The sequence below is a fragment of the Eleginops maclovinus genome, chromosome 4 (assembly GCF_036324505.1).
Source record: "Eleginops maclovinus isolate JMC-PN-2008 ecotype Puerto Natales chromosome 4, JC_Emac_rtc_rv5, whole genome shotgun sequence".
NCBI lineage: Eukaryota > Metazoa > Chordata > Actinopteri > Perciformes > Eleginopidae > Eleginops > Eleginops maclovinus.
The window spans coordinates 11,776,821-11,790,032 of record NC_086352.1 but is presented as its reverse complement, the minus strand read 5'-3'; the positions used below and the strand labels follow the sequence as shown (position 1 = coordinate 11,790,032).

The window sequence follows — 13,212 nt, the reverse complement described above, 5'->3', positions numbered from 1 at the left end:
CTACCCTCACTGGCCCACACCTCCAGCTCATATGGAGGGCGGCCCATTGAGTTTAACAGAGGAGAACAAGGCCATTCATTGCTGTTTCACCCCAGGAACTGCCAAGCTTCAACCTCACCACAGCTGGCTGCTGACCCTTTCCTCCCAGCAAGTTTGCGTCACACACTGCTGTGTCAATGTTCGGTGCAAAGAGAAAAAGAGGGTGTAGCTTGGGATTTGTCATGTGCTGTTCCAAAACCAGCTAAAATAGAAAAAGGATTAAATTGGTCACAATCATGGCCCTGGAAACATCTGTACAAAATAACATGAGCAAAGAAATGCATGCTTTGTTTCAAAATATTGACTTTCTCCGAAGCCAATTATTGACCTAAACTGGTTTGCAGCAGGAATATTAACACAGCTTATTTCCAGAATGGGTAAAAAGTGTCCTGTATTCAATGGTGTTCATAAGAACGGCTTTCACTGGATTTACTGGTAGCCTGCGTTCATTTTTCCTTCCCTCTCTTTCTCTCTTTCGGTACCCTGTGGTGAAAGAACTTAAGGTACCAACATTGAACTGAGCTGTGGAAAAACTGAAATATGCTGTGTTTACAGCGAGTTATGTGAGAGCACGAGCCTCTAGAGGCATATAGTAGGCAGCCATAGCTATAACCTGAATAATGCTTCACTGTTCCTAGCTGAATAAAACATTGTATCTGAAGAGGGTTGTGCTGCTGAGCTCAGTATAGACTGTTTTGGTTTCTAAAAAAAGTTGGATTTGATGTAGGAAAATGTATTTCTGGCAAGTAAACAAAATACTTTTTGTTACTACTTTACATCAGGCAAGTTAAGAGCACAGTGGTAACCTTAACCTTCAATATGTATAACTTTTACAGATAGAAAAATCATTTGTGTCCCTTTCCAGGTTTCAAAAATAAATTCCGTAGCTACGTGGCTATCCCAGTTTCTCAGGTTAATTGGGAGTGGAAAGGCAAATGGCTATACACGAGTATTGGTGGAGAAGTGCTGGATAAACTAACAGAGCTTCAGAGTGAGCTGTGCAACCACTGTGCAATATATAATTATATACAATCTGAGAACTGTACAGGATCTGTATTTTGTAAATTGTGTCATTTTTTAAATATTCTTTAATGCATGCTTCTTTGGTAATATTAAGCTGTCTTTGGCTCTTTTCTTGATGTAACAAATGCAAATGTCCCCTCCGTGGGACGAATAAAGGTATACTGATTCTGATTCTGAGCTGAGACGCCATGAAGCCGGCTTTCATTTATCTACCTGCTGAGAGCAGATAAGCACTGTTAACAGACAAGCATAACTTTTAAAGGATAAACCATAACACTAACAGAAGCAGAAACTAAAAGAATCACACATTAACAAAATCCTCAAATAAAACAAGGGATTTATGTTCCACTGAGACACGTTATCTTCTTGATTGAAATGTCTTATCTAACTTCCACTTCAGAACTGTGTGTAAAGCATGTCTAGTATTTGTATGAGGAAGCAGACGGCTTCAGTCGTGTATAATTAGTAGCAATAAATCAATAGCTACTTTGACAACTGCTGAGTTTTTAAAGCTCCAAATCCCAGGCTTTGTTTTGAATCAAAAACTCCAAGACCAAAGGTATGTTGGTTCTCCTCCACCACATCCTACATGTGTTTTAACTGCTCAGTGATGCAGGCATGTCTGGGTCTGAATGACTTAATGGATCAGTTATTCATGCTGGGAGTGTCGAGCTGAATGACATCTCTGTGATACGAACCACAGCGATGACGGTCAGAGTGGCAGCGTCCTCCCCACAATAAAATAGTCACAGACGGAATATGTTTCTGAAATAAAATGATGATGCCTCACTTGTCGAAATGGAATAAAACCGACTGGCACATGAAATACATTTCGGAAGGAAGTAACAGCAGGAGGCCCCTTTAATAACCAGTAATGGGCTCATCTTTTCAAAACCGCATTAGATCTTAAGAGCCACATGAAAGTACAAATCGTGCCAGTAACAAGCTATCAGATAATTATGCACCCCGGTCTGAATGGATCCACGGCTGTAAATGACACCATTATTCTGGATTCAAAGCAACACGGGGGCACGGGAATCAAGAGTCCTGTGGGCTGCGTTGCTTGTTTTATAGTCATGTCTGCAAACTGGGGAAGTGAGCACGGACAGACAGTGTGTGTGTGTGTGTGTGTGTGTGTGTGTGTGTGTGTGTGTGTGTGTGTGTGTGTGTGTGTGTGTGTGTGTGTGTGTGTGTGTGTGTGTGTGTGTGTGTGACTAAATCAGGGCATGTTTATCCAAAGCACCATGTGTGTTCCAGACAGCATAAAATGAGTGTCTGGAGGAATGCATTCGTAAGAACGGAGAGACAGACATAAAACATGAAAATGCTTAAAGTGTGTAAATTAGGAAAAGCAAAGAAAAGTAGGAATATCATTTCTCAGAAAAAGATAAATCTGCCATGTATTTTAAACAGATAGTGGCCTGTTCATACTTGTGTCATTCTGATACCTGTGTTTTCTACTGGAGTAACTGAAATGGTTAACATGGGTTGAATAATGAAATGTCATTATGATTTTTCCCCCAGTCCGTCAGTGTCCTACGCAAACTGTCACCATGTTTTTTTTTCCCTTTCATTAACTCTGTTCATCCCTGCCTCGCTCTGTGTCCTCTTGTATTTTACTCTATTTCTCCGTCCCTGCACACAAGGGATTTGGTGTGGAGCCAGTGTGTTATTCAGTAGGCCAGCAGTTCATTCTCAATCAAATAATCATCCAGGAAAAACCTGATTAGAGGGCCAGAAAGAAAGGACACACTTCAGTAGTCCCAGTGAATCAACAGAAACAGAACCACTCGAAACTGCTAACCAAAAATATATATTCTGTCTGGTGTTTCTCTGATTATGTTTAATTTCGTTTGAAACAGACAAACGTTAAATGTTAAAAGTTCAAAGAATAACATTTACTTAAGCATCATGAGCCTAGCAAATGGTTTCGATGCTGGGTAGATGCTGAGCGGGAAATTAAACCGGTGGGAAAATGCCATTTAATATGATATCCCATGATTTAAATCAACGTGATTAACTTTTCAGCATGATTTTTTGATTTGATTTGATTTATTTCGAACGTGTAAAACAACAGTACAAAAAAAAAAAAATAATAATAATAATAATGAAATGAAACAAGAGAATTTTGATATTGTACAAACTTAAGCAGTATCAAATTGATAAACAAAAAAATATTATTGACTTAGAAATTATATATAAACAAATGATCTACCTCATTACACATCCGAAAAGGAGAGGGAAGAACTATACACTTATTTAATCCCCGCCCTCCTCCCAAACACTACATTATTAAGATTTTCATTTTGTAATACATCCCTAAGATTGCGTTCAATCTGTGCAACAAATGTCGGGTACAGTGATGCAGTGATCCAAGGACGCTTCGGGGGCCTATTTGCACCTTCAGTTTAGAAAACGGGTAAAGCACCACCTGCAAACAGCGGGACATGTAAACAAGCACACACGGATAGAGTCATGGTCTTGGCGGAGGACGCTTCTCGACACTGAAATGCACACGACACACACACACCCTTGGCTTGCTTCACATTCCTGAGTCACCCCCTCCGTCCCCCCTTAAATCTATGCTTGAGTGTGAAATACCACAGGAGGGTGGTCTCTGCACTTTTAACTCCTCACCTTTCCGCCTGTCCAGAGTGCGGCCCAGCTGGTCAGGAAGTGGCCCGATAGAGATCAGTTCTTATATTAAACCGCACTGACATTAAAGCCAGTCACATGTCCCTGGGGCAGACTGCCTCTTCGGACTGTGGATCGAATTTAGGATGAACTCCCTCCCTTAAAATACAACCACTGGATACAGTTACATACTCAGCTCCCACTAAATAAAGTCCCCGCTTATTTTTGGCCTTCATCTGTTGCACTGATCCAGTAATAAGGCGAGCGAACTGAGGGGAAAAACATCTCCCATCCCTGCATACACACGCACGCGAACTGAGGGGAAAAACATCTCCCATCCCTGCATACACACGCACGCGCACGCGCGCGCACACACACACACACACACAGTGTTATAATGTGTGTGTTTGCATTACTGAGAGGTGCTTAGTCTTTGATAATGGAAGATGTGTAAAACTTAGAGGGAGCACATCACCAGCTCCCTGCCTCCCTTCAGAGACAACTACCTGCAAGCGTTGCTCCTCCCTTTAATTTTTTATCCACCACGCTCTTTTCTTCATCTTTCCTCTTCACTCCTTCTCCCTCCCTCTCCTTCTCCTTTGTTCCTTTCGATCTCCTCCCACTTCTTCTCCCTTTATCACTCTCTTCTCTCCGTCCCTGTCCTCGCCTCTCACCTACCTCAGCTCCAGCCCTCTGTCGTAACTTGACACTTTCTCACAGCGACCGCCTGACTCTGCCAAGTTGTTTCCCTGTGTTGCTCCACTGTTGCCATAGTGAGACTCTATGTGTGTATGCAGGAGTGTGTGTTTCTGTGTGTGTGAGCGAGCAGCTACGTACGCTCACGTTGATGTAAACTACAGCCCTAAGGCCTGTATTGGAGGTGGTGTGTGTGGATTTAAGCACAAATCTGTGGTGTCAACTTTGAAAGGTTGAGGTGTGTGTGTGTGTGTGTGTGTGTGTGTGTGTGTGTGTGTGTGTGTGTGTGTGTGTGTGTGTGTGTGTGTGTGTGTGTGTGTGTGTGTGTGTGTGTGTAACAGATATAAAAAACAGGAGCAATTGGTGTTCAAGGTCACGAGTGGGTCCATTTTATCTGGCAGTGGTTTCCCTACTGGGGCAACACAACCTAGGATCTATGGACACACACACACACACACACACCCCCACACACACACACACACACACACACACACACACACACACACACACACACACACACACACACACACACACACACACACACACACACACACACACTCTCTTCACAGCTGACACAGGCTTGCTGTTTGCCCAGCACACTGGGGAGGGCAGAGAGAGCCAGGGGGCCGGTGTACTGTTTGTTTAAACAAGGTCAATACATGCACACACACAGCAGCGTTTACTGTATACTGCATGAGGGCTGTATATGGCCTTGCTCTACTGGTCCAAGCGCAATGCCTCTTATTCCAATTTCTATCCTCCCCCCCACTCTCTCTCTCTCTCTCTCTCTCTCTCTCACACACTCACTCACACCTCTCTCTCTCTGTCTCTCTCCCCCTCTCACTTCTCGCTGTGCGCTAAGCCTGATTACAACAAAGGAGAGCCAAGCATCCGACATGTTTACATCAAATACAGCCTCGGGGCGAAGCAGCAGCGAGTCCAGCTAGTGCAGGAGTGCATGGCCCTGCATTGTTGTCTGTGTGTCTCCCTCCAACTATGGCAGTCAGTCTATTGGGAAAGACGGCAGAGTAAGACAGAGACCTGTCAAGGCAAGGGGACAAGCTCATATAAAGCAAAGAACGGGTGACATTTAAAACATAAATTAAGGGTTAAAGCATTAAAATGTTGGAGTGAAGGACTGGAACAGACAGCAATGGGGTCATGGCTTTGAATTCAAATCAGTTAATATATCCAAGACAGCGTCTGCCATATTATTTTTAATATCCTTGTTACCACAGCTTCACTCAGATGTATTACATGTGACAACATTCGACATATTTTTGCCAATTTGTCTGGTTTTTTTAAGACAGTACAGTCCTGTCTCTCCCCTGCACTGACAGCTTCTCTCTGTTGCGTCTGCCTGCCTGAAGGCGAAGCAGCAGGTAATACCAGAGGGGCTCCTTATATTTGTGTGGGTGCAGCAGCACTCAATTAAGCTGTTTAAATACGCACAAGGATACCTCAGCAAGCCAGAGAGGCTTTGGACTTATATGTCTCCTAGCAACAGGTGTACCGATTATGGTCTGCAGCTAGCCCCGGAGGAATGGCTCAAACTGCGAGTCAGCCAGGCACAGACTTCCTTCAATGTGCAGTCACTTCAAGAAGATATGCTGGCCAATCATATCAAATAAATTGGCACCATACGGATCTTTTCAAAATAACTTTCAAAGTGTTGTTAACTTCCTTATCAAAACCACATTTAGGTAGAATGTTAATTGTAAATCAGAAGATTGCTGTTTCTGCAAATGTATCTTGACTCTGTAAAAGATGTCTTTAAAGAGTAGGTAATTGCTCTTACTTTACAAAGCTACACTGACAGCAGCATCAGCTCTGAGTGTGTCAGTTTTTGCATAGAAACTCACAGCATTCTTCAGAGACCTCCCCGAGCAATGAATCATGTCTGTCATAACAATTCAATGTAAACTCGGTCACGTTTTGTGGCCTTTGTTTGTCTGGCTACCGTACAGACTGACAGAAAAGGAGCTGACTGCTTTGACCATTGCCTTTATAACACCTCTCTGATCAACAGCTGCTCCACACCTTCACTTCTTTTTTTTTAATCCTTTCTTATTTGTAAAAGCAGCACAAGTAAAAGTGATGTTGAATTAAAAGTCTACTCTTAAATATAATGCACAAGAGTTCTGTTCAATGTTACAGAAAGGTGCACATGTTCGGGTACAGACCAGCTCACAACACCAGCTTGTTGAGTATAATAATAATAAGCGTATTAAACCAAATCTTTTATATTTCTGACTCTGCAAAAGAATCTCCTAAGTGGCTAATTTGCCGCTCATTTTTCTGTGGCTACACTTCTTAACAACTCCTACATCCTGCGCCTAGGGCCTCAAAACCGCAGGTTAAAAATCGCTGACCTAAAACTGCTTCTCAACTGAGCCATTAAATTCTACACAGACGCCCTGAAAAAATTCACACGGACATTCGCCCTGAGAGAGCCACTGGGTGAGAGGTAAGGGTGCTGCAACCGCTGGATAATGAAGCTAGGAGATACCCAAACAGAAACTACAGGAAAATGTAATAGTTCCTTTTCCCATAAATGATCTATTTTAAACCAATCTTTGTAAACCATTCTGTAGTCATGTCAGAAGCAGTTGTAAACCCTACCCCTAACCCTTAAACGCAACTATTTATTTGTTTTCACAGTTCAAAAATCAATACTTTTTTTTCTTGCCTATGAATATTTGATAGCTAAAATGAAAAAAGGTAAAAGGAAATTTAGACAGGTATGGGATCACTTCCTTTTATATTTAAAAGGTGTACAACATTAAAAGTGTGTCTGAGAAAACTATAGATTTGCTTATGAGCTTGGGTAGTAATAAGGTGATGTATTTCAATGTTTTTGACTGAGCCATTCCTTTTTTTTAATGTTTTATTGTAAAGATGAATAATTGGCGGAAAGTATTTCATTATGTATGAATATGTGAAAAAGATAATTAATAAAAACTTAAAGAACAAAAAACAAATCAATACTTTTTAAAATTAACTTCATACAACTCTTTCAGAATTCAATAATTGGTCACAAACACAACGCAGAGACAAAAAGTCTGTACAGTCCCAAATCTGATCAGAAAACACCTGCTGGGACTCCCACCTCTAGGCGATTGAGCAATTAAAGTCAATAGCTGGCTGTAAAACCAGGTATTTGTGCTATCAAGGCGGGAGAGCAACATCTTTCTAGAGTTTGTCAACAAACGTGTGCTCGTCTGCAAGAGTTTGCCAAAGCCTCATGGGCAGATTGAGTTACTGTGAGACAGGAATTGAAGCCGGTACTTCACCTGTTTAAAGAGAGTGGTCTGAGCTTTAAAGTAGCCACAGACCTCTCAAAACTGCAAACAGAGATCACCACTAATGAGGTCCTTCCAAATTGTGAAGGCACTGCAAGAAGAATGTGGGTCTAACAATCCCAAGCTGCTTTCTTTGACAGACAACATGCAGCTGTAACTCCACAAAGATGATGTAGACAGCAACACAGCCACCCATTAAGTAAAGTTTCCAAAGTACAACAAATGTAAAAAGACTGAGCATTCCAGTTAGGGAATTCAGAACAAGAGGAAACGTGGTCAGATCACATGATGCCACAGCACTGTCATCAAGCTTTCTAAACCCACATGAAATGTCAGGACGCATTGAAACGATCAGATCTAAGGGATTCAACTCTTCAGAAACTTCACCTGCACTAGATTTGTATTTCACTACCTCAAAACACAAATGTTTTGCCGACTTCTAACAAGCTAGAGAAAGAAATCAAATGTACCCAGAGACCAACCACAGACACTGACACAGCCTGATGATGAATAGAAGAAGGGTTTAGCATTAGCACACCATGGAGAATTATAATGACTCACTCTTCTACATCAGAGAGAGCAACACAACATGTATTTGATCTAAGACACATGTGAACAACACCAGTCCACAGCTCCTTCTTCCGAAACTGTCTGATGTTTTCTGTTGATACAGCAGCTCAGAGGAGCATTGATCTAGGCAACCGCGTGGCCTCTAAAGGAAGTCATCACCATGTCCAGATTGCAGCTATGGCGTCATAAGGTGACATCCCATCACAAGAGTCCAAACCCGAGGGGAATGAGATGTTGTAGAAGTACATTTTTTAGGAAGAGCAGCTGCTGTAGTCTCAGTAACAAACGTCGGCACCTGTGTCATTGGGTCTTCAGGGAATAGCACCTTCACACCTACAGTGCACCTGGGAACATGATACGTGTGAGCTTGCTAATGGTTTCAAGTGGACTTACCTCCACGTCAAACATATACTGGGTCAAATGACTTTGAGATTCCCTCCAATAAACCCCCTTTACTTGCTGTTGTTCATGCTTGTTTATTTTTTTAACATAAGTTTAATCTTTTACCCAGCTCTCAAAAAAGAGTTCTTCTGTTAACCTCAAACGTTCTAATGCCAGCTTATTTTTATTTCTATTTATTCTTTGAGATGTCTACACTTTTTAATTTTTACTGTTCATTTCTTCTTTCTTTTCCTTATTATTTTCTATGCCTTGTATTGTATTATGCTGCTGCAACACAACCATTTCCCCAATTAATAAAATAATTCTTATCTTATCTTTATCTTATTAAGACTAGGCACAATATATAATTGTGTTTTCTGTAAAAACAAAAATGGCATCACAGGGTAAAGAAATGACTTTTCATTATGGTATTTTTTTTGCACAGTGCCCCAAAAAAAGGCAAAGAATACCAACAATAGAGGACTGGGTGTTTAGTAAACAAAGACTGGATGTTAGACCTGCTAGACAAGTGCTGACACTATCACAACCCAGCTGTTCAGTTAATGTTCGCTGTCAGTGTGTGTATAGTGTCCAAACCACAAAACTGCCCCAAAGCGATTAACTGTCACCTTATCCTAAACTCATTCGGGATCTTTAGGTTTTGAGAGTTAATGCGAGTTCATTATATAGAAAATCTTTGGTCATTTCTGTGTTAGATTTACAGCAGGACATCATAATATACATTTTGAGGTTATACAATAATAACCAGCAACTAAACCTAGAGAGTGGAGCAGTACATGTAATGAATACAGAACAAGGTACTGGTTCAATTTAACCTCAGATGTACTCTATAATCAAATAACTATAAGCAATCAAACTCACTGGCTCAACCCTTCCTCATTGAACTCATTCGCCTGATCATTTTCTCTCACATGGCTCATGATATTCAAATGTAGTTTGTTTGGGCTCTCTCTTTGTCTACTCTCTGCCCTCTGTTGTTAGTGTACCAGCTGAAACGATCCTTCATTTCCAGCAGGGGTAGTGGCAACAAGCTGCTTTACAAGGTTTATAAAAGTCGTGACCTCACTTCGTTTCTGTAACTTTACAGTACAGGCATACAGGTCAAGGCGTCTACTATAAAAATGTAATACAAGATTTATTGTCTGACTGTTTATCCATAAAGAACAAAGGGTTTTGTAAACCAATCTACTAAAAGTGGTAGTAAACTTGATTTCTCCAGGGGCTTATCATCCCGTGTTTCCTTGCTTGACCTTACATGTGATAAGTTATTGGATCTGCTTTTGATTCTTATCTTGATCAACATTTTAGCCCAACACTAATCGCTATAATAACATAAAATAAATGACCCTAAAACATGGAATGTAGAGTCTGCAGCTTTCACACACGGTTAAGCCGCCTGCAGAGCTATAACTAAACAGTTCCCTCTGGGGAAGAAGAATGAGGGCAAGCGTGGCAAACGTTCGGTTGAAACCATTTGACGTCTAAATTATGCATCGTCACATATGGCAGGATAGAATCTTGGTGTAACTGAGGTTGAAACGGTTAATGATTGGCCTTCAAGGAGACTGCATGAGGACAGAGAGGGTTTCTAAAGCAACACATGGCAAGCATTTGGGCTTCCGTGTTGTTTCAGGAAGGATAGTTTATTTTAATATTTGGTATTTTAAATGATTATATCTTATGTAAATAGTGCATAATGAGTAAAGACTGAAGAGCCCTGAGGACACACCCACTTTTCTTAGTATTCCCGAGCAATCACACACTGCCTGCAACAAATAATAACTACACAATAATTAACAATAATAATTGTACCTGAATCTGTCCTCTTCTGATACATCTTTATTATCTTACCACAGAAGGAATATTTTGCATTGAGTTTATTTGACAGGAAAAGTGCTTATTTATAACATTTCTGAATATGTCAGTGAGCCAAAAAGGCTTGTGTTTCGCTGCTTAAATTCAATATTAATATCAAATGCCTTTACTCGCCACAGGCTTTTAATTGGGGTCATGGTGCACTTGGATGCAATAATATACAATATTAAAAAGCCATGAACACATAAAACCTTTACAGTGGCAGCAAGGTAAAGCTCATATATGTATATGCACCTCAAAATGCTCATTAGGTTCCAAATAATTTGACAACAATGACAATAAAGGAGTCACTAAAGCGCTAGTAGAGTAGATGCAAGAGGGCACAATATACGGAGGATAGTGGACTATATGTGGCAACCCTATTGGCTGATCGGACAGGGACAGCTAACAAAAGTAATCCGCTGTTGTGAAACCCAACAATGGCTACGGTCCAATCAAGGCCCTATCCTAATCATACGCACAAAGGCAGCTTGTCACTGTGTTCTTGAAATATTCATGTGACTGAAATCTCCCGCTATTGCTCTCTCTCTCCCATTCACTGGGAGAGAAAAGCAGCGGTAGCTTTATGTAGACTCAGCTGGTCTCTCGAAGGCGCTATCAAATGACGGAGCAGCTGACCGCGCTGCAGCTGAGGCTCTGTTTTCTGTCTGTGTCTACAACAGGCTGGGAGAATCTACATATGCAAATGAAACCCAAAATGATATCTTTATTGACAATGAAAGGCTTTTGATTGGGCAATAAGACTGAACAGTTACTTATTAAATGATGTAGAATTAGCTTTAGTAGCATAACTCACTCATACAGTATAAAAGGCAATCCAAACCAACTGGAAATTTCTCTATCTCCCAGGAAACCATTGCTAAATTTATCAAATATGTCCGCTTCAGTTTACTTCTCATGTTTTATTTCATCACTGCAGGCCTCAAGAGTTGGCGTCTTTGCCGTGTGGTTAACGCAGCGGGAGCTGGATAAGTGCGGAGTGAGAAGGGTCTCATTTAACTAATGCATGGCCAGCGTCATGTTAACACGCACAGTAAATCAGCCCTGACCTCAGAGGGAAACATAATCCTCAGTATGGTGGAGACATCACTGCTGGTATTTTGTTTAATAGAGCGCAAAACCAAAATGAATGTTCTGTAAAAGTGATTTGGTCATTTCTCTGCACGGTATGACAAACGGTTTCACCGCTAAGCCTGCTAACATTTGGGTAATGGTCTACAGCTTCAGAGTTAAATTACAAAATGATTGGGGGTTTTGGGTTAAGCAGCTGGAGGGCCACCAAACATGTGTGAAAATGTTACCTTGACGACCGGGTGGCCCCCGGAAGAGGCTTTGACGGCTCCTCGGCTGCCCTCTGTCTCGTAGTGGGCTCGGTGGTGGGCCTTGGGTTGCACCTCTATCTTCAATTCGTACTGGCCAAACTGGCTTGGCAGCGGCCAGTCTAGAGGAGGCAGCGAGGAGGTCCTGAGGAGAGGAAACCACACACACACACACACACACACACACACACACACACACACACACACACACACACACACACACACACACACACACACACACACACACACACACACACACACACACACACACACACACACACACACAGACACACACACACAGGGAGAGTAGATTAGACCTTTGAACCAATACAAGCATTTTATGAAAGCTTTATTCAAAGTACAAAGTGAAGATGTGTTTGGTTGCCTTAATGATTTATACATTTGGTGTTTGTGAATAAGTGTAATATTAGTGTAAAAGTGATTAAATGTAAGCTTTACACAATGTTTTATAGAAGAATCTGAGAAATTTGTCTCAAACAAAGTTAAGTTTCTCCAGATATGTCTGTCAGAAAAATCTAATTTTAGTGTGAGATTGTTTGAAATGTATATGACTTGAAAATGAGTCCAACAAATACTTGGTGACTGTGGGGAGAGAGGATCGGATTATCCGGGTTAACATTCACTTGGAGGAGGTTATATATTCAGACGTGGCGTTAGTCTCCTAAAGGGGCGTGGTCATGGAAAAGATACAGGAAGTTCGGTGTTTCTTTGAAAAACAAATCTGGTTGTAGTATTTGCACAGTATGTTATTAATGACGAACACAAATGTTAACAGCCTTAACAGCAAAGGTTTCCCTCATTTTAAAATCTGTTTTGGTAATTTATGTGACATTAACTTGTAGGGTCAAGCAAGACAACCTCTCTTTTAACTCTACGGCTGTTAAAGCGATCTGAAAACCTCCGAAAAGGTTAAAAGGTGGTTTTCCCCCTTCATGACCTGAGACGGCATAATAGGTGTGAAGAGGGTGAGTAGCATGCAGTGTGCTCAGCCCCTGCAGACGGTGAATCACTGGAGAGCCCACATACATTAATCCTGTTCTTAAACACAACACTGGTAATAGGTCAGGGTAAGACTTTAAGGTTTGAATCATCAAGGGGGGGTTTTCTTTGTGGGTCTTCTGTGTGGGTCAGTGAAGTGTGTGCCAGACAGTGACTAAATAACTGTGTGTGTGTGTGTGTGTGTGTGTGTGTGTGTGTGTGTGTGTGTGTGTGTGTGTGTGTGTGTGTGTGTGTGTGTGTGTGTGTGTGTGTGTGTGTGTGTGTGTGTACTGTCCCAGTGTATATTGCATGAGTAGTGCATTGTGTGTTTTTCCTCCATGCCTCTTTTCTTT

At 41.4% G+C, this 13,212-nt stretch overlaps 1 protein-coding gene across 1 annotated transcript in view; it reads right to left on the bottom strand.

The window, feature by feature from the left end:
* nfatc3a (nuclear factor of activated T cells 3a) overlaps nucleotides 1–13,212 on the bottom strand; it is a 56,662-nt gene that overhangs the window by 22,924 nt on the left and 20,526 nt on the right. The window contains exon 3 of the mRNA XM_063880945.1: nucleotides 11,843–12,005. Coding sequence (XP_063737015.1) covers nucleotides 11,843–12,005 — 163 coding nt within the window. The remainder of the gene's footprint in view (nucleotides 1–11,842; nucleotides 12,006–13,212) is intronic.